Genomic DNA, 23029 nt, shown 5'->3' with positions numbered 1-23029 from the left:
TTTATTCCTCAAATAATTCCTCACTTAAACTCTTGAAACCCTGTCACCATTAATAGTGTACAATTAACGTAAATTGGCATTCATCTAATTAGCTATCTAACCATTCGATTTGGGAAACCATCTGTAATAAACCTCTTTCTCTCACTGTCTGACTTCATACACTTCCAATAAATGTTCATATAATCAAAGTCTCCGATAATTATTACATCAGTATCCTTATTAATAACAACTCTGACTTCAGTACATAATTTTCATTAAAATAATTTGTCAGATTAGAGGATCTACAACATTAACAGCTTCTAATTAAGAAGTTACAACAGCTATTCCATAAATTTGTTTACTCCCAGTTTTCCAGGTTTACTTCCCAGCCCCCTAGTGGCACAACGGTAGGTGTAAGGACTTACAAATTTGGAATCAGGGTTTCGATACTCATGGTGAGCAGAGCACGGACAGCTCATTACTACGCAAGTCAGTTTAATCTGTATGTAAAGTGTATTTTTTGGGGCTATCGGAAACGTATCCGTAGGGGTAGCCTACCTCTAGCACATATATATAATTCACCCTTACCCTGAAAAGCATCCTGCATGTTCAACCGGCCTTTTGTTGTGTCAAGATAATCTTTCATTTAAACCTTGGATTTTGTTAATGTATTCATTGCTGCATGTAGATACCCAATGAAGACATTCCTCATATGATTACACATCTATTTCTATCCTTAAAACCCTAGAAAGTCCGCTGTTCGTATTAAGCAGTTCCTCTAATTGGTAAATTCCAATAACTTTTGCTCCTACATAAACATGACACCAACAGTTAAAGTCAACATTCCACTTGATACCTTTTACTTTGGCCCTTAAAAGAAGATTCATTGTTATTAACTCTATTGTGGAATGGTTATGATAATATGGTTATTAACTTCATTATAAAATGATTATGTTAATATAGTTATTAAATTCAATATAGAATGATTGTGTTAATATAGTTATTAACTTTATTGTAGAATGGTTGTGTTAATATAGTTATTAACTTTATTATAGAATGTTTGTGTTAATGTGGTTAGTTACTTCAAGATAGAATGATTGTGTTAATATGGTTATTAATTTTATTGTAGAATAGTTGTGTTGATTTAGTTATTAATTTCTTTATTATAGAATGTTTGTGTTAATATGGTTATTAACTTTATTGTGGTATGGTTGTAAGTTCGTCTGATGTTTTGCATCTTCTGAATATTTGATGTTTGTTTTGAACAATGAGTTAATATGTTTTGGTATAGGATATGTTGGTTTGCTGTATTTTGATGTAGGATATGTTGGTTTGCTGTATTTTGATGTAGGATATGTTGGTTTACTGTATTTTGGAGTAGCATATGTTAGTTTATTGTGTTTTGATGCACGATGTGTTGGTTTACCCTGATTTGGTATAGGAAATGTTTGTTTACTGTGATTTGGTATGGGATATGTTGGGTTACTGTGTTTTGGTGTAGGATATGCTGGTTTATTGTGTTTTGTAGTAACATATGTTGATTTATTGTGTTTTGGTAGAGGAAATGTCGGTTTATTGTGTTTTGTTATAGCATGTGTTGCTTTACTGTGTTTTGGTATAGGATATACGTGCATGTACGTGTTTGTTTGCTTTGCTCATTTGTTGTGGTTTATTTTGACAGTTTTTGTTTTGTTTGACGTATCATTGGAAGCTCATTTTGTGCAGTTTTATAATTTTTAGGAGTTATTAGAAGAGATATTTTAGTCCTTGGTACTGTTTGTTTTTGTGTGTGTTGCGTTTTGTTTGTCTTTAATTTTGTACCTGTTGGACACATGTTTTATGCTGCCTCTTATATTAAAAATGTTCACTTTTATATATTTGTATATGGTGCATCCTTTAGAGTTTACCCTCTGGTTTTAATCACAGTTACAGCACTTTAGTTGTTCACGTGAATTGGTTTTTTCATTGAGGTTTAGACCATAAACAAATCATGGCACTAGGTGCAGCAAAGGTGACCGTAGCATTGTATAACTGTGGTGGCAGCCATTTTGGTTTCGTCTAATGGATATTGTTGGAATCATAATTTAATACCGTTGTTGATTTTGGTTTTGGATACTGTGGATATTTTCTGTGTTTACATTTATTAAGTTTTCAGGTGCTTGTATTCGCTGTGAGATGATTCTTTCCACTTTAGTATGTGGAATATTAATGTTTGTCACTAAGGTTTTCACCCGTGTACATTGTGTAGGGTATAACCTTGAATAACAAAGGTTTTATTTGATGGGGAGGGTTGTTCCCACTCGGTATATTTTTTATTGTTATTTGTTAAAAGGTGTCCTTGGGTCATTCTTGTACTAGGATGTTAAGGTCTTCAGGGTCAATGCCCTTTACTAGGACGCCGTCTTTCACCAGTCATTTGATCTGTGTAATATTTGAGTTTGGTTTGAATATTTTAATTTCTTTGGCAAACTGTGGTTGTTTATACATACTTGAGATATCTTCGATTATTATGGTATGTTTAGCGGGGTTGATTCAGTGGTTCGTTTTCCTTGTGACTGTGATTCGCCTTTGTTTGTGCTTTCAGTTTATTGTTAGTTTTATATTGTTCTCCACATCTGTTTCCATTATTCTATTATCGTTCTAATGTATTATATTATTGTTTAATACCTTAAATGGTGGACAACATTTTTATTAGAGCTCAAGTCTTCCAAATATGATGTTTACTGCAGCTGATATGGGGAGATAAGTAAAGTGATATTTGGCTATTATTACCGAGGTTACCGGTTTCATGATGGTCATGTGGTTTCATTTCTATTTCACTTGCACATTTCGTCACATTAAGCGCATTCGCACGTTATAGAAGTGACGTTTTAGTGTCGCTTCACATTTTCTGTCATTCATAACAGCTCGCAACAAGAAAGTTACTGTAGAACTATTGGGATTGGTCTAGCTTATGTACGAGGTGGAAAGATACTGTGTAAGAAGTGTAAAGGTACTGTTTAAGAGCTGTAAAGGTACTGTGTTAGAGGTGTAAAGGTAATGGTTAAACATGTGAAGGTACTTTTCTATACTTGTAAAGGTATTGCATAAGAACTTTAAAGGTACGTCTACACAGCAGGCCCACCACAACAGGGATCTTACTCCGTATATCACCGTTGTCGTCAGTCTGAGTTGTTCAGAAACTGTTTAATTTAATCTCACAAGTGGAAGGTAAGTTGTTAGCTGAAGGTAATACCGGTTTGACGTGATAATTTAATTAGTTCAAGTATCTAACCATGAGCTGTGGATGCTGCCGAGAGTTACGAACCGTCTTAGCAGAGGAGAGGGAACATCCGGGGTGTTCGAAGAAAATCTATTTTCCTTCGCTCCGTACAAGGTAGATATGTAACTCAGAATAGCTGGTATGGGTTAACACTTTTATTGATAAGGAGAGAATAACGTTTCGATCTTCTTAGGTCATCTTCAGGTAAGTGTGTATTACTGAGGACTGGAGTATTTTTCTACCGCTAATTAGTTTTAAGAAAAAGTGTAGTAAGTGTGACACGAGACAAAGGTGGCGGTTCCGAGCGTGGTTGATGGTGTTTACTAAGAAGAAGCTCTACAACAAACGGGTATTTTTAGGGTCTGACAGAGATCTCTAAATCGAAATGCTGTCCGTAGTTGTGAAGAACGGAGAGTACGTGCCAATACTTTGGTTCAAAGTTGTTGATGTCACGTGGTGTATGGTAATATTGGTAACGTAGAAGAGCAGGAGACGCCGAAGAGAACAATATCCAGGCTAAGCACATGTGCTGATCTTTTTGTCGACATATTAGTTATAATAAATCGTACTGAAATAAAACACTCCCAACCTCTACAAGCGCAATGAACTTTCAACTGCGCTACCATGTAACGCTTTGGTGACAGCACTTATTATGTCGTTTATTTAATTGGTCACGTTATGGCATGTTCTAGAGTTTATGTGTTACAAATACGAATACCTTCTTCGTGTTTTTATAAGAAATCTTATCGATTTTTAAAATAACCAAATCTTTATGCACTGTTCACATTTTAACGAGCGCTAATTTAAATGAGTGGCGGCTGAATTTAATGATAAATGTAATACAAATTATTGTAATATTACAACAAGAATGGCCCGGCATGGCCAAGCGCGTTAAGGCGTGCAACTCGTAATCCGAGGGTCGCGGGCTCGGGCCCGCGTCGCGCCAAACATGCTCGCCCTCCCAGCCGTGGGGGCGTTATAATGTGACGGTCAATCACACTATTCGTTGGTAAAAGAGTAGCCCAAGAGTTGGCGGTGGGTGGTGATGACTAGCTGCCTTCCCTCTAGTCTTACATTAATAAATTAGGGACGGCTAGGTGCAGTGGGCTAACAACCTACTCACTTAAAAACCTTAAGAATCCGCAAGTAATTGCGGGCGGCCCTATGTTCATTGAAGAAATCGAGTGGCAGATGATGATGATGATTACAGTAAGACATCGAGGCACTCATATTTCTTTGTAGTAAAAACACGAATAAACCTGTCAAATACTTATTATTTAATGCATTTAATATTTTCTGTTGAACTTTATAAAATACTGTATTAAAAATTGTAAATACAAACTATCGATACACAATATTAATTGAATAGTAAATATTTAATATTACAGACAACTAATGCTGTATATAATACATCTTAGAAAATATTTAATTTACAAACGCTTTGCTACGTTTTTTTTTTTAAATCTGAATACTTATACCGCTAGAAACAGGGTTTCCATAATTGTGGTGAGTAGAGTAGAGATAGTGCTTTGTGTAGCCTTGTGCTTAATAACAAACAATAACGAACCCCTTGGGAGAACAGCTTTTAAAATTCGATTTTCGTTTTCTTTCGGTCATTAAGCAGCCTTGTCTTCAATGGTGCATATCCTTTCAGGTAACCACGTGTTTTCCTGCACGTTTTATTAACACAAATCGGCAATGATGTGTGTGTGTGTGTGTGTTTTTTCGTATAGCAAAGCCACAAAGGGCTATCTGCTCAGCCCACCGAGGGGAATCGAACCCCTGATTTTAGCGTTGTAAATCCGGAGACATACCGCTGTACTAGCGGGGGGGCTATCGACAGGGAAATGAGGTTATTTAATTCAGGATAGCTTTAGTTTAATAAGATGGTTTTTAAAATGAAAATCTTAATTAAAATTTTTCAAGTTTTGCAATATTTTAATCATTCACAATTTCTTCCACACAAATAATTTAGTTTTGGTTTGTTTTGAATTTCGGGCAAAGCTACAGGAGGGCTATCTGAGCTAGCCGTCTCTAATTCAGTAGTGTAAGACTAGAGGTAAGGCAGCTGGTCATTTCCATCCACCGTCAATTCTTGAGCTACTCTCTTACCAACGAATAGTGGGATTGACCGTAAGCTTATAATGCCCCCACGGCTTAAAGAGCAAGCATGTTTGGTGTGACGGGGTTTCGAACCCGTGACCCGCATATTACGAGTCGTGTGCCTTAACCACCTAGCCATGTCGGGCCCCAGACAAATGAATTCTGGACATTTGTGTGTTTTGTTGTTACGTCCAAGGCTACACAGTGAACCACGGGAGCTTTATTCACCCACCATGGGGATCGAACTCTGAACTTTTCACTGTAAGCTTTCAATCGTACCGTTTCCACCCGATTGCCCTCACTGACTCAGTGGCAGAGCGATATATCTGCAGACTTACAACACTAGAAACTAGGTTTCGATACCCGTGGTGGGCATAACACAGATAGCCCATTGTGTGAATTTGCAGTTAAAAGAAACAACAACAAAAAGACAAACAATCGAGCAGTTTCATTGGAGTGAAAAAAATATTCAATTTACAAAAGCTGTTGGAGCATAATTACCTTCGATTTCCGATTACTTTTTGCCTATTTATTTTGTAATTAAGCCACACAATGGACCATCTGTTCTGCTCACCACGGGTATCGAACTATCAGACTACCAGACTCTCACTACAAATTTTGCCAGAAATTGGAAGATTCTGCTTTAAACAAGAAAGAAAAGTGGGATGTGTGAAAGGAGGTAAGTACCTATCAAAACCATGGAAGACAAGAGAATTGAGAGATCATTTCATTTGATAGATTTTGTCTGAATGGAAAATATGATCTGTGACAATATTGACGCACCTAGAATATGACACACAATGATATGGATATCTTGCATATCAGTCCAGAAAAAAAGTTACAACATATAACAATGTAGGGATCCAGAATGAATGCCATCTTGGTAACTGAGATAAGTACCCACTGTGGAATTGTTGGAATTAATCATGACCAGACAATGTCTGGCCAGATGAAAGAAATGATCCAAAGCCTGACATACAGCTAAATGCTCCTGTTTTAATATAATAACACTCCTCAGCTGTAAACCAACACTCTAAAGACTCCAGTAGATCAGCCCATGCCCTCTATCTCTAGACTTGAGATGTAAATTTAGGTGAGGATGAGAAAGTGGAACACCTGTCGATGTGTGGATTCTGACCAATCACCAAAGACCATGAAGAAGATCCTATGCAAGGGTCAACTAATCATAAAAAGCCCATTCATGAGCTCACATATGAGACTGAATAAAGGGGATTGTGGCAGACACAGAAGAACACAGCCTCAAAAGAAACAGCACATCAAGAGTTCCAATATGATTAACCAGCCCACTCAAATTATCTCCTAAAGCAACTGATGAAAAAAAGCTCGAAATATTCAAATAAAATAAAAAATATAGAAGCCAAACTAAGCTTGAATGAGAATTTTTAAAACTGATAACTTACCCCTTGTTGGAAAAAACAAAGATATAGTGATGACTGCAAGGCTATTGGAATATGTAAGAAAGCATTCATGACATCCATCTTGGTCATCTACATACCTCAAGTAAAAACTCACCTGAGGGTGAGAAACAATTTCATTATGAAACGAGGTGGAATGACAAATTGAGTAAGGTGGAACAAATATATAACAGACTGTCAGTCTTCAGTTTTCTTGAAGTCAACAAAGTGCCTGGAATAAAATCTGAGATAACTCACAGGTTCAATGGCTTGTCAATGTTGGGATCCTGTGGCTGAGAGAAGGAAATGGGTACCTGTGACAAAAGAAGTGGAGAAAGAGATTGCAGTAAAAGTCCATCTGATAGAACCCAAATAACCCACTTATCTGTAACACAAATCACTAAAGGGGAACAAATTCTCACAATCAAGTTCCTACTAAACCAGAATTCACTAGGTAGTCACCAATACTGTTGGCATTGTGTCAATTTACATTAAAGAAAATGATGAAATACAGAACTCCTAAATGAAAGAACAGGTAAGCACTGACGAATATTAAACGGAAATGGAAATAGGTGCTTTGAGGTTTTAACTGTGACAAACAATTTACCAAGGAAGAAATGGTAGAAGATTCCTCACATGATTTCAAAGTGTCAGGAACATGGTTGATACATGCCACTAAAGAGAGAGGGCATCATGTAATTTTTTTCAGATAAATGGGTGGCAAATAAATGTAGGTTAGGACCATATTGAAACCCACAAAATCCCAACAACAGAGAAATCACATAAGTCAGTCAAGAGATGATGAATATAAACCTTCAAGATTTTGATGCATAGTCTGGGATAGATGATGTATTGTAGATAAACACCACAGAATGAAATGAGGTTTAGATGTATGTGTGAAAACTGGGTATGAATAAAACATTGCAGGAAATCATAGTATGCCCCTAAGTTGACAAAATAACTTCAGCTGCTGAGAACAAGTTTTGATGATATATCAAAACAAAGTGATTGGTACCCCCTTGAGGGGAAAGAGATGTTGTCATCCTCATCCAACTGGGAAGTAAGATGCTCCACAAGATATCTAATATTCAGAGATGGGAAGACTAAATAAGAAGAACTATCATGCAACAAAGCAAGACAGGGATCTATGGAATAGCAAAATGGATGACACATCACAACCTAAGAAATTATGTCTAAACACATTTTTAGGCCAAACTGATTCTACAGATGGGGCAAATGAAATACAGCACAATCTGGGGGTTAAAAAGAAGGCTATCAAAATCTTCGTTAAACTGAATAGGTTTAACATGTTCTTGGGCTAAGTTCCGGAGGATGTGCTTGACCTGTATAGTCATCAATATCTTGGCAAACAAACACAGATAAACCCAACCACAATTGATCCAACGTGTCACCAACAAGAAAGTGTTTTGTAAGAGGTGTGATATTCAAAGTTAAACCATTAACCTTGAAATTTATGCTAGCCGTCCCGAATTCAGCAGTGTAAGGCGAGAGAGAAGGCAGCTAGTCATCACCAACTCTTGGGCTACTCTTTTACCAATGAATAGTAGGATTGACCATAACATTATAACGCCCCCACGGCTGAAAGGGCGAGCATGTTTGGCGCGACCAGGATGTGAACCCATGACCCTCAGATTATGAGTCTCACGCCTTAACACGCTTGGCCATGCCGGGCCAAGGATGAAAGAAGATAATGTAGCATATGGAAGTAAGTCATTGCAATGAATAAAATATGTAAACATTCACAATTGCAATAATTAAGTCATGCTAATAAAATTAATAAACTGGTAGTTTTAGGTTTGGTCTATTATATTCCTCATGCCTAGTAATGTGATTACAATATTTTTTTGTTCTCTTTTACACAAGGAAGAAGCAAAATATTAACAAAGCTGGAAGTAATATGCAGAAATTGTCAACACATCTTGTTTCTCATTTCAGTTGGTAGTACATGAAATTTAATTAACGCTTGTACGGAAATTCAGCAGAATAATGACCCCTAATTTAGTTACCATTTCTGAAAAGGAATTTGAAGGAGAAAGAAAGAAATTGTGATACAAAATTTACAAAATAAATATCAAATACTCACTCAACTGAAATTAAAAAACAACAAAAACTAATGAATGTACAACAAAAATTAAACAAAATTCCAACATACAAACATCAAGTAACTAATGAATGAAGTGATAAAGTAAAATAATACCTGTTAAGTAATTAGCATTGTGTTTCAAAAATGAACTTTTTATCTCTACTATGTTACTACTAAGCACAAATTTACCCTTAAATCACTTTATCGTTCTTTTGAAAAATGCTCTTGAGGTACATGTTACTTTTAAACTTACTCTTGGCCAGTTTGTTTTATCATCATATATTTTTCATAGGGATCATTCATTAAAACAATACTTTTTAACTTTTTCATAAGTTCCTCATTTCATTTTCTTTCTCTTTGACAAAGTATTATAAAACAACAATTAGTACACCACACAAACATGTGTTAATCAACAAAGATTACTTCTAATGATTGCTGTACAAAACATTTGACACTGCACCATTGAACTTATGAACAAAGTTAAATCTCTTACCCAGACAAAGGATCAATGTCTCATGTTTTATTATAAATAACACCTCTTGCATTATTCTTTGCTGTTGGTAAAACATCAATCCATTTAATAATTACAAAAATTAAAAAAGTCAACACAAATAATTCTGACATTTAGTTAGTGCACCAATCATCAACATATAATTCCACAGATAACACTATATAACAAAATTATTTTTTCATGTTCCTGGGCAGAAAGTGTTATTTCCCATTTCCTTATGCCTAAAGTAAATGGAAAAGACATATGTTTGTCTTCAAACTTTGCTTTATGAACTGGGTAATGAAATTTTCAAATTTACCCATTTTCTAGAACATTCCAGGTAGATTCAGTGCTGAATAGCTGATAGAGAATTTTCTCCAACTTACAAGAATTTTCTAGAACCTTGTAGAATTTTCTAGAACTTTCCATAATAATATATATACAGGGACTCACCACTCACCACTTCAGTTTAGTTATAGCTGCCTGAGTGAACACATAGACCTATCTGATTTTATCAGAAATGGCATTAAGAAGCTTCAAGCATTCTCCAGATGCATTCTGCTCTGTATGTGGCCAATTTATCAAGACAAGAGCAGAAAAGTACTCTGTGGCAACATCTGCTAAAATGTGTGAAACCTTTAAGGCATATTTTGGCATGCCTGTTGGAGATCAGGGCAAACCCTTGGCATCTCATTTTACCTTTAAGCACTGCAAAAAAACTCTAGAAGGTAAGACAATCTTTGCTTACTTGAATAGTAAGACTTTATATGATACAAATGTTAGACCTTTTAAAATTCAGTGCTCCTCAAAAGAGGTATACAACAGCATCAAGACTTAGCTAGAAGCCTTGAAGTATGATGAGTATGGCTGGAATGTTATTGGAGACTTCAAAATGGTGGCATTCCTGATGGGTCTCCAAGGAGACTTTACCAAGTTTCTCTGTTATCTTTGCCTTTGGGACAGCAGTGACACCACAGCACACTACAACAGAAAGCACTGGCTACAACAGACCAAGTTCTCTGATGGGAGGCACAAGGTCAAGTCCAGAAGGTGTTGTTCCACCATTGCACATAAAATTGGGTTTTATGAAGCAATTTGTCACAGCTCTTGATAAGGAGTCTGCAGCCTTCAAGTCCCTTCCAAGCATCTTTCCTAAGCTGTCTGAGAAAAAGGTCAAAGTTGGTGTCTTCGTTGGACCACAAATAAAGAAGATCCTGGAGTGCATAGAATTCCCCAAGAAGCTCAGTAGGAAGGAAAAGAAAGCTTGAGGTAGCTTGGGCAATCAATCACAAGGACGAAAATTATGTGGAACTGGTTGAGGATCTGGTGAAGAACTATGACAAAATTGGCTGCAGGATGTCCCTGAAAGTCCATATCTTTGACGCCCATCTTGATAAATTCAAGGAGGAAATGGGAGCATGCTCAGAGGAGCAAGGCAATGCTTCCACCAAGATATGCTGGACTTTAAATACCGTTACCAAGGAGCGTATAACAAAAACATGATGGGAGACTATACTTGGGGGCTGATACATGAAAGTGATTTACATTACAGTAGGAAATCTTAAAAAACTACTCACTTCTAAACATTTTTGTATAACTTTACTATAGATACATGTAAATCTTTATACATTTGTTGTTTTATTCAGACCTTATGTAAATGAAAATGTGCAAATTTGCCCATTTTTGCATAGCAAGTAGGTTAATTTCTAAATTTCATTATCTAGGTCACAAAAGCAAAGTTTGAAGGGAATAATGGTCATTTTCTTAAACAATTAAGAAATAACACATACTATCCATGAACAAAATTTGTGTTACATAGTGTAATCAATACAAGTGGGTCCAAAGGAAAGTGTGTTTATGTTGTATTGTTTAATTGACTAAAGGATTCTCAATAGAAATATTACATTAGATGGTTTAAGTTAAAATATCAAAAATAATACCTGAAGGAGTAACTGAAATAACACAAGAGCTATCATTACTGTAAATACTGCATACTTGAAGAAAAGGTTGATTAAGTCACTTAAATATGTCTCTCCTTCAAGGCAACCTTGGTTGCATCTTTTACAGTTGGGATGTCTGACAACTGAAAGCAGATTAAAAGATGTTAAGTAACCAGATCCCTAATTTCTGTTACATGGTGAATAAATCATTAGTCTCATACACATTCCAATAATACAGATACACTTCTTTGCAGAAATCCATAGAACCAACAACTGCAATTGAGTCAGTGTAAATATCAAAGTAAGACAAAAGATCTGCAGTTAATTTATGATGGATTCAGTCCAACAGAAACATGCAATATTATTTTTGTTGCTTTACTTCCATATACGTTTCACAGACAAATACTTCTGACATGAAATAAAGTAGCTATTTTTTGTTATTTAAAAATGTATAAAACTAGTTTCATCATAACTTAGCCAAAGTCAGGATATTTGTTGTCCATGAGAGATTACTACGGTTTTCAATTTCCAGCCAACGTTGCTTTTTCATTAGCTATTTTATTCATATATGCTAGAAATATGATTTTAAAAAGAAGTGTAGCAACAATAAGCAATATTTAAGCCACCTGCACAAATATAAGGAGCTTATATAGAGTAGCATGATTTGGTACGTTTAATATACTTTACAACTAACATTACTGTCATGCCACATATAAAAAGTAGGTATAACTTTAGGAGTGGTAGCATGTTTTTCATCCACTGAGAATGAATAAAAATAATCTGGCTTATATCATACATGTTATAACAAAGTGCAGCAACAACCTGACTGACTACTAACAAGTACATACTGTTCTTAATAAAAAAAATTCAAGAGGAACCCTTTTGAAAAATGAAAACATTTTCATCAAATATCACTTTGTACTACACTTAATTCCTTTTAGAACTCAATGATGGTAAGACTTAACTGTTCTAGTTTATAAGGCTTTACACTTATTTAAAATATATTATTATATGTCAAAACATGAAGTTTTGACAATACAAAGTAGTCAATTGTTGTGGTGGGGAAGACACAATTGTTTTGATAACAATTTGTAAAAATCGACCTTTATACTTCAGATAAATATAAAAGAATTATTTTTATTTTGATCAATGTTTCACTTTTGTGGATTCATCAGAGTTATAATAAACACAACTATCTGATGTTAGAATAAATGTTAAATTATAAAACTGCTTGTTATGTTCTACTTCTCAAGTCTGTCACAACATACATCTAACAACGTATCATATATTATTATGGTTTCCTTATTGTATTAACATTAATAGTTGGTTTAAAACAATGTCAAGAATTATGCGTGGTTTTTGTTAAAGGAGATAAAAGGAAATGCTGAGATAGAACTACCAAAAAGTTAACTACAGATATATATATTCTCTACTATATGTACTTTTGTCGTTACAACCATTTGGGCAATGTCCTTTTTCATTTATCACTACCTGAACATCAGTAAACGAAAACACTAAATAAAAAGCTGCATGACAATGTAATGAATGAATTCTTATAAGAAAGCTCACTGACATCTATAACAGTAAGAAGTTGTGTGCATGTAGATATATACGTAAACACACACATACATATCTCTTGTTGTATATGTTTAAAATTTTTGTTTATGTCTTACTGCTTTATACCTGCACTCAGACATTCTCAAACTAAACTGAAAGCAATTTTACAAAAGTGATTTGTCTGTATTTATTTTGTTGTAAGACGTAAACCCACACAATGAGATATTTGTGCTCTCTACTGCATTCATATGCAATTCAATTTCTACCTACAAACTGTTATTTTGACTCAATTTCAAAAAATTCTAATATTTAGAAGAATCAAAATAAATATTTGTAGGAATAATATCAATTCTACATCTGAAAAATTAAGCTTCTTTGCTTACTCATTCTTTGATATTACATTTTCACTTTACACAAACTATCTTGTTCCTATAGTTTTTTGAAAATCCCCATTTTACGTTTCATTATGGGAAATGAATATTTATTTCATTTTAATAAATATCAATAACCTAGATATCAGGAAAGAAGTGAATCTCCAGCTCAGTTTGGTTGAATTCCACGTAGTATGGAATTTGTTAGTCAGTTGTACTTTTGAAACAGATAAGCTGATATTTTATAGAAAAGATACCCAATTCTTTCCATATCCAGTACATAAATTAGAGGAATGTCCAAGTGCATGTATTAAAACAAAAGTTATGGCTCCTCTTTGTATTCAAGCAGTGTTAATACTGGCAAGTCAAGCTGGATAAGTAGAGCAAGGTTCATATTACTTTTAGAGGTGGGATGTTGGAATTCTGCATTAGGTCTGCATAATGTACCAGCTACTTTTGAACAGCTGATGAAACTTGTGTTCAAAAGAATGCAATAAAGGAGATGCCTGGTCTAATTCAATAATGCTTGAGTGTTTGGCCTCACTTATGAGTAAGGATCTTAAAAGCTTGAGATACCATTCCAGTACATTTCAAAGACAGATTTAAAATTGAAACTAGGAAAGTGTCACTCCAACAAACAGAAGAAGATCACATTGAAGAGAGAGATGATATCTCGACTGACTTAAATGTAATAGCTCTGATTTCCTCAACCATGACAAAGCAAGAAGTGAACAATTTCCTTAAATTGTCACACCACTAATAATTTGTGACTAATTCTCAAAGACAGCTTAGATGTTCAAATACTGGTCTATCCTGTCTGGACTATTAAATTTTCCTAAACATGGATACCAACTACAATAGAGTGAAGGTCATGTTATCTGTTGCAGGAATAGAATGTTTAATTGTATATGCTCATTTCTTTTGAACATAGACACACAGAGATGAAAAAAAATTGGTTGTCTTCATAAAACACAACTGGGATTACTTTTATGGCAGGAAGTTTATTAACCACTCCAATGAACAATATAAATGTTGTAGGAAAAGGAGTTTGTGTTAAGATCATGGAATAAAAGAACCGATATCCCAATGTTATGACTGTAGTGCATGCCAGAAGCATGAAAACAATATGAATGTGGCTATACTGATATGTATAATATTCTGACAAAATTAGTCCTATAATATATGAGCCACACAGATCCAATGCAATGTGCAGAGAACACATTAATCAACTGTGTCCACACATCTCAGACAAACCCTGAGTTCACTGGTTTGACCAGGATATTGGAAATGAAACCAATGAGCCAGAGGAGGACGAGAACATTGTTTCTAATTGTCACATCGTGCAAAGGAAACTGTACTTGTATAGAACATTTGAAGATTGAAAGAACACATACAAAAAAATGACAGCATAAATCTAACGTAGCTTATCCAAATATAAGATGGAATATAATTAAAGGCCAATTTATGAGGCAGGAAAAATCGCAGCCACAACAACACAAACAACCTGTACCAGGCACAAATCAAGGTGGGTTATAATGTAATTTGTCCTGGTGTTCAGAGGTACTGAGGGAGGTAAGATAAAAATGGCATTACAGGGTACAATGTCTAACTAGTTTAACCTTCATTTAGTCAGCCTCACATAATTAAGACAGAAACTGAGTAAAAGTGGAAAGATGGACGTTCACAAAAAATGAATAAATAAAATGAAGCCAAAAAATGATAAAATTATAAAGAAAAACATTACACCAACAGGGGAAACAGTAAAACTGTCCTTGAATTTAGCATTTCAGCTCTCAATATGATGTTTTGACATAAATAATAAGGTATTAGGGTGTTACTATACTGAACCTAACCTACATTACAAATCTAGTTCCCATCCTACACCCTATCCATGTTAACATTTGAAAATTCAATGGTTATAAAGAGATCCACACAGTAGTAGGTATTATATAAAGTTAATAAAATAAAGCAAGAAAAATATTGTATATGTGTGTAATAAGTTGTCTGTAATGGTATTTGAGATTCTCCCAAACAAAAAAGTGCCACTGTAGAAAATGTTGTTAATTTATTATATTTTTCATTAAATAGCATAACATACGTAAAACTACATTAAAAAAGATTGAAATTATTGAGATCTGTTCAAATATGATCTCAAATCCTAATTTCAACATTGTTCAAGATGGACTCCTGAATGCCAGAGGGCACAGAAGGCTCAGAAACAAGCCTGAGCTATCTTTTGCAGATATTTTACTCTACTCAAACTCATTTATTTCCATTAGACTTGTTGAGTTGTGTTCATTATAAACTTTTCTCAACACATGTTTAATTTGCTTTCCATGGATGAAAGTTAATGTAGGCATTATGTAAAGGTTATATTTATCTGCTAGTATTTCATAACTTTCTAAAAGAGATATTCTAATATTTCTACATATGGGGCAGTGCAAGGAAATAGGTTTGTTAAGTGTTTCTTGTCTGTGTCTTTTAAATTTGATAATAGTTTCTGTAAATACTTGTCAGTAACTAGTTTACATGAGTTAAGTGATCAATGACTTCACACCTTCTAACCTGTACTTTCTGTCTGACAGTTATAACTTAGCTGAATTCCTTGTACCCATAATTAAAACCTTTTATTAGAAACAAATGTACAACACCCAGAGAATTTACCAGAGAAATCAGTCAGTTCTCCCCCCCATTTAAAAATTTCATGATGGCTGGCTTCCATATTATGTCTATTTTTACTAATATTCCTCTAAATAAAACCATTAACATTGCACTGCCCAGTCTATTTGCTACAAACATTCTTGTTAATAAGTAATGTAGCCAGTTCTTCTACTTCTAGGGGTGTGGGGGCACAAAAATTTAAATTAAAAAGCTGATACTGATATAAATTTTTAAATGTTTACAAAAAGTTTTATTTTTTCATTACGTACTATAAAACAAGTTTTAGGCATAAACACTGAAATATAATGTAATCAATATGCCTAAATTGCTCAGAAGACTGGGCTCTCTGGCTACATCTGTTGTTATGTACATTCTAAAGCTAATTAGAAATCTGAGCTTTAACTTTCAACTAAAGACTCTCTACACCTCTTTAATTATACTTTATATGAGGAGATAGATGGTGTTGGTATAGACTCCTCCCTGGGTCTTATTTTTGCCAACATTTTTCTCTGTCACCACAAACAACAATGTGTTTACAATTTCCCTTTAAGCTTCAAACATGTTCTCTATACAGCAAGTACACTGATGACACTTTTCTTATTTTCCACCATAAAAATCATATCCAACAATTTCGTGGCTGTCTTACTATACAACATTCCTCAATACACTTCACTCACAAAACTGTTTCTCACACACAAGACATTAATTCTGAAGGTTTTCCCCAACAGAGAATACCTTTATGTAACACCTCAAAAGAGCTGCTCTTGCTACATCAAGCAAACAAACTATCAATTTAGCTGCTCAATGATCAGGGATGGACAATAAAGGTGACTAGTTACCTTCCATCGTGGCCAGCAAAACTTCTGACTACAGGTGATAAACCAATCATTTTCATGTGGCTGGAAAGAGGGCTGCAATAAAAACTGTTCTTATGCAATTTTTGTTTAACCTTGTATATTCATTATTTAATATCCAACTTGTTATTTGCCTTAAAATTGTTGTTTGAAGCCATACACACACCTCAGTTCTTTTTAAGACCTCAGATTGATAATACAGTAATGTATCATGTTCATGTTCCTTAGTTTTAGAAGGTACTCCCCACCAACAGTTCATAAATCAATTAAAAAAAAAATTCCAATAGCTTCCCAGCATAAATGCTACGTAGTAATATGGTAGTTGTTTGATAATAACACAAAGCATATGCTTAGTAATATCCTACCTCCATAACATTTTGGCATTTAGCAGTTAACACATAAAAATATTACATTTTATCTACATTGTCACAATGTAATCTTATGATATACAGTGCTAACTGTGCTCTGCCCATTACTGGTATTAAAACCAGGTTTCTAGTGGCATGTCTGCAGACATACCACTGGTGGGCTACATAGTGCTATCAAGTAGCAATAGCATGAGAACATTAAACTGATTTGAAAAGCAAAAGTGTATATCAGTTAGCAGTGTAACTCAAAGGCTATTACGTATTCCACATATAGTATTTATTTTTGGTGTTAAAATATTAGTTTTGTATACTTAATATCACATTCAAATAAAAATATTATAAATTGTGTAAAATATTATTCTCCACATAAAAATAAAAAGGATAATTAGTTCCAAATTTATTTACTTATATTTGATGTAACTTGATGTATTTGTTATAATGTGCACAAGTCACACACTTCAGGAATAACATGTTATAGCTTAATTATATTTAATTTCAATAAGATCTCAACTGTCCAGCATTTTTGAATTAACAACTTTAAATATCCAAAATACTAATGTACATAATGATAAAAAATGCTTTCTACAACTACAGAAAGTTTGTAGAATGTTTAAAATTACAAACAAAAAAGAGAAGTTGACAACAACAGTATCAGATGGAATAAGTGAACAAGTCCTGGACATCAGGAAGAAAAAACAGGGCTTAACAGTGTATATTAAATTTTGTTGTCAAACCACAGCCACAAAAGCACAGATCAGAGAATTTGCATAAGATCTTTACGTGATTCTCTTTGGGCTCTCCAACAAATTGCTGCAGACTTGAATTGTTCCCAAAACACTGTCAAGAACATCCTTGAGGCCAAGACAGGAATTACATAGGAATGGAAGAGGTAGAAAACTTAAACTCAATGATATTGATGTTAAGTGTCTTTGTTTACTCTGCCTTCAGTATAAAGTGAAGACTGTCAATGATGTCAGACATGATATAAATGAGCATATATTAAATAACAGAAAGGTGTCCAGGTCTACAGAATCAAGAAGACTCACTGATAATGGAATATTCGGTTGTGTATCAGTTAAAAAACATTTACTTTGATATCCAAATATTGGCAAGATTTAAATTTGCTGAAAAATACATAAACTGGACTGCTAATAATTGGAAAAAGATGTTATGGATGGATGAGTCCAAGTTTGAGGTATTTGGGTCAAAGTGGAGGTTGCACATCTGGCTGAAGACAGTAGAAAAATGCTTAGTATGCAATGCATAGTACCTGCCATAAAGTATGGTAGAAGCAGTGTGATGACTTAGGGATATTTTTCTGCTGAAGTGACAGAAAACATCTACAAAAGATATGGAATAAAAGAACAGCACAAGTACAATGAGGTATTGATCCAGTAGGGTGTACCCTGTAGTTTGCGTATTATTGGTAAAGGATTCTACTACCAAGATTATAATGACCTCAAATACTCATACAACCTATGCAGAAATTACTTAGCGATAAATTAAGCTACTGATATCATTCAAATAATGCAATTTCCTCCCAAAGATCCCCAATCTCAACCCAATTGAGCAGATTTGAAATTTGATTAAAAACTTGACAAATCAAAAGTTACTTGCAAAGAAGCTTTATGTGAGTGAATGTCAGGAACACTTGAAGTAAAATAGCAAAGGACACTTTCATTAAATATTTTGCAATAATACCAGAACAACCATCTACAGTTACTAAAGTAAAAAAGAGACAACAAAATATTAACTGTTTCCTTAATCAATCACTCTAACTATGTCTCAGTTGTACTAAGTTAGAATAATAATAAAATATAGCCAATGAACCACAGAAAGAGGAAAGCTAATCCAAGAGCACAAGTGATAAATTCTCTAAAAGGCTGACAAAACCTACAGGACTGAAGGAAATGCAAATGCCAGTGTGCAAAAAAGAGTGGGTCACATGTGACAAAACCACAAGGTATACAAATAATCCTTTGTGAATTTCCTCTTTGTCATTTATAAATCTATGAAAAAAGCCTGCCAAAGGCAGAGAAACAAGTCTAGAGTAATATCAGATACATTAAAAATTAGGATTAAATGTGACAAACCCATTACAGGCAATCAGTCTCTAGTTTGGTGGGTGGACAGCATAGAGCTCATAAAGACAGAAATTCTTCTACAGGTTCAGACAGATGCAGGTTGGTGGCAGAATTCAAAGTGGAAGGAAAATGGTACCAGGCACAAAGAGGAGGGAAAAGAAATAGTAGGGCATATCTCTCTGATAACACCTGAAGAACTCATGGAACAGTAGTGAAAAATTACTAAAGGATAACAATACAGAAAAGCATCCACTGGACTAAAATCTTATGATGAGTATCTGGTACTGCTGCCATTATGCTCATCAGTGTTAAATAAAATAATGAGAAACCCATGGAAGAGGAACAGGGATAAGAGATAAATAGGTGTATGTCATGGCTCCAATTGTAACAAATATGCATACAAAGAGGAAAGGGTTGAGTGTTGATACATAAATAACACAAGATTCCAAAGTCTCTGATTTATGATTAAAAACATTTTACTAAAGAAAATACAGAAATCTGTAAAGAAAGAAGAAGCAAACATACCTAGTACAAGGTCACATTGAGACAGAGAAAATCACAACTAAGTGAAACTACCTCTTTAAAGCAAGAGCCTAAGAAGACAACTGAGTCAATATGAAAGTACGAAAGAATCACAGTAAAATCCTAAATCATATAAAACATAACATACTGAGACATCATGTCAATACCTGTCACATTAGGACTAGCTTATTCTGCAGGCAGGAGGAAGAAAAACACAGAAAAATCCACTGGTGTTAAAAAACTATCAAATCTTTATCAGCCCACACAGGTTCATCTCATATAGAAAGGCCAATGGGGCAAGTTAAGGAAAAGAAGGATAACCCACATAATTAACAATCTCACAGTGGTTAATATCATATGAATTACATGACAGATTTCCTTCACCTGCATTTTATGAAGATAGTGCTACAGATATAATACCCAAAATGAGAACATGAATCTCAAATTCATCGTAGAAATATGTATATCAAACAACTGTTTAATGTAGTGTGAGAAAAACAAAGGGGAGCCTGTGAAATTTGCTTAAAATGTGGAAAATCTTTAAAGAACAAATTTTCAATATTCAAGTAAATATTTTCCTTACAGAAAGAATAAGGTAGCAACAAATAAAAACAATCTTGGCTCACAAAGAGTGTTAGAAATAAAATTAATGAGAAACATAATAAATTGAAAATTACCTAATGTAACTTCTCTTTTCAACATTGCTGATGAAAACTGTCCCAGCACTTATAGACCAATTAGTCCTACATCAGTTGTGGAACACATCTTGGAGAGTCTGATAAAAAAAAAAAAAAAATTAACCAAATTTAGAATTTTACTGGATAGCTAATATAGTTTCACTGATTGAAAGCCTTACCTTTCGAAATCTTTTGACATTCTTTCAAAAGTTTACTATTTATGTTTAATTTAATTATAATAAATGCAAAATAATACCACTGGGTTATCATAATCTGAAAAATAATTTGGATGGGAATAATCTAAAGTGTCATGAGAGAAAGGATCTTGATGTAACAGCTGATCAGTCTCAGAAGCTATCCAACCAAGAAAGTTTGGCAACCAAAAAATAAAACATTTAAACTCACAATTTACACTAAAATTATCTGGATTGCGATAACCGAAAGCTGTAAATTTTCTTTTAAAAATCTTTATCTCTCGGCATCAATTATCGACCCACAGTCAACAAAAGACCTCTGCACCACATAGTGGTTAGATTTTGTATAACGTTATATTTACATATTTTTAAATTATAAATGAGCATTAATTATAGATTATGAAAAATAAAATAACTCTTCATTGCTTTGTTTGTTGGTGAGTACAAAACAACACTATAGGCTATCTGCGTTCTGCCTAACACGAGTATCAAAATCCGATTTTGAGTGTTATAAGCCCCCAGATTATCCGCTTATCCACTAGGAAAATAACTTTTGAATGTCGATTGTGCATTGATTTCTAGCAATGTAGAGTTCACTCTTTTGGTAAGAAATGAGCTTTAATGAAGGTTCCTGAAATAAATTAGAGTCATGTTTGTGATTTCAGAAAAATACTAACAAGCAAATAAATAAATTGAAATTTTATATCTTTCGACAAAAAAAAAAGTATTTTAAATAACCATGAAACAGATCAAAAGGCAAGTTTGTTTTCAAAAGATATAATGTTATTTATGCACAGTTTTATAAATTATTATAGAAAAGTGAGCGAAACACAAGTGGTAAGTGACTAATCTTCCTCCAATGTGTTGATAGTTTATACTGTTGTTGACTGCCGTCTAATAATCATAAACTTAAGTACGGGTAGCCCAACTACTTCCAGAACTAGTGTATTGTATACACACGATACTCCCGTGCTTTACTTATGAAAACCACTTCATACGAAAGTTTGAGACAAATTTTCATGTGTATTGTAAGAGCTGTGTGGAAACTCCGAACAAAGTAGGTGAAAGTTATACTGTTGATAACAGAATAATTCAAGATAGAAAGAACAAACTCTTCAAAAGAAATGTTAAGTAACTACAGATTTGGTATTTGCGTAATACACGACAATCCAGTTGGAATTTTGATAATGACTCAACTGTGTGCTTTTTCAGGTAAAAATCGATTTTCCTACATGTATCACACAGACACACCGGTAAATAACTTTTTTTTTTCCCTGGGGATTTCTTTTATTTACAAATTATGTAACAGTTGCAGTACAAATTACAAGGTTCCGCCACGCCAATGGCAATGCCTCTCCTTATTACGCTTACATCAAGAATTTTGAAGCTTCAAATCTGTCATCTTTCTAATGAAAAAAATTAATAAAATATGCAATAAAAATGTTTGTTTTTCACAAATATTTCAATCTGCAAGACTGAAAATATGCTAATCACAACATGTAAAACACTGAACTACACGTGTTTATGTTTGTTATGATTTCATCAATTTCACATATATTGACTATTTTATCCACTCATAATGTTTAATTGATTAAGCTAAGATATTCTTGCATTATTCGTTTGAAAAACATCGGGTACAGACTAGATTAGAAACACCACATAAAATCGTGTTCTTAAAGATGTAAAACTGTATTCTCTCTCTCTTGCCAGAAGCGTGACTCTTTGTTACTATGGTTTCTTTCATGAAAAAATTGCCACTTGTAATTCTTAATGTAAGATTTTTGGATTCTGTTTTGTTTGTTATGTGTTTTATCTTATCCTACTTCTTTAGACCTGTAGATGGATTGGTTAACTAATGAGTCCAAGCTTGTTGTCTCTGAAGCTAAAGTGTTGCTGAGTTGAACAGTATGTAATGTTCGAAATATATAAATGTTGGTGGTTAAATTCTATTGTTTTCTGGATTAATAGACATTAATCACAATTATAGTTTCCTTGGTCTATAGCACACTGACTGCAGATGTCCAATAACAATATCCTTCTTCTCTCTTGGCGCTCTGCTTTTATACAAATCATGCAAAACTAGATCATTCACTGAAGGTCTCTGGCAAAAAGTTGTCAATCGCTAGCATTACATACACACCTAGTATTCTGTTGATTCCTACGATCAAGAATTTTCTATTAATTTCGAGAACAGGCAGGACTCGTGAATTGCACAACCCACAGTATATGTCATAAGAAAAAATAAAATTACACTGAAAGAAAAGAAGGTACTACACCAAATATACAACAGTAAATCTATTACAAAATAAAAACTGATAACTCTAGTGAGATTGAATTACCTTTTGACGAGGAAGAGATAAACAGATAGAAACCTCAGAGTCAGAGGATGTAAGTGTTGTGTTAGTTGATGAAGTAATAATAACAGGAAACATTTCAGAAAGACACTAG

At 34.0% G+C, this 23029-nt stretch overlaps 1 protein-coding gene across 5 annotated transcripts in view; it reads right to left on the bottom strand.

The window, feature by feature from the left end:
- LOC143243169 (uncharacterized) overlaps nt 1-23029 on the bottom strand; it is a 139705-nt gene that overhangs the window by 5700 nt on the left and 110976 nt on the right. Inside the window, exons 1-4 of one of the 5 annotated variants that reach the window (XM_076486966.1) lie at nt 20793-20945; nt 20388-20485; nt 16722-16793; nt 11294-11436 (exon numbers count right to left, since the gene is read on the bottom strand). The exons of 1 other annotated variant lie outside the window; for it this stretch is intronic. In XM_076486966.1, the coding sequence (XP_076343081.1) occupies nt 11294-11436; nt 16722-16728 (150 nt within the window). In that variant the 5' untranslated portion in view covers nt 16729-16793; nt 20388-20485; nt 20793-20945. Of the gene's footprint in view, nt 1-8568; nt 8792-11293; nt 11437-16721; nt 16794-20387; nt 20486-20792; nt 20946-23029 lie in introns of those variants that run through there. 3 more of the 5 variants (XM_076486965.1, XM_076486964.1, XM_076486963.1) reach the window with 3 other exon arrangements.

Source organism: Tachypleus tridentatus, unplaced genomic scaffold (genome assembly GCF_004210375.1).
Source record: "Tachypleus tridentatus isolate NWPU-2018 unplaced genomic scaffold, ASM421037v1 Hic_cluster_2, whole genome shotgun sequence".
Classification (NCBI taxonomy): Eukaryota; Metazoa; Arthropoda; class Merostomata; order Xiphosura; family Limulidae; genus Tachypleus; species Tachypleus tridentatus.
The sequence above is the reverse complement of the archived record's forward strand: the minus strand, read 5'-3'. Positions and strand labels throughout refer to the sequence as shown.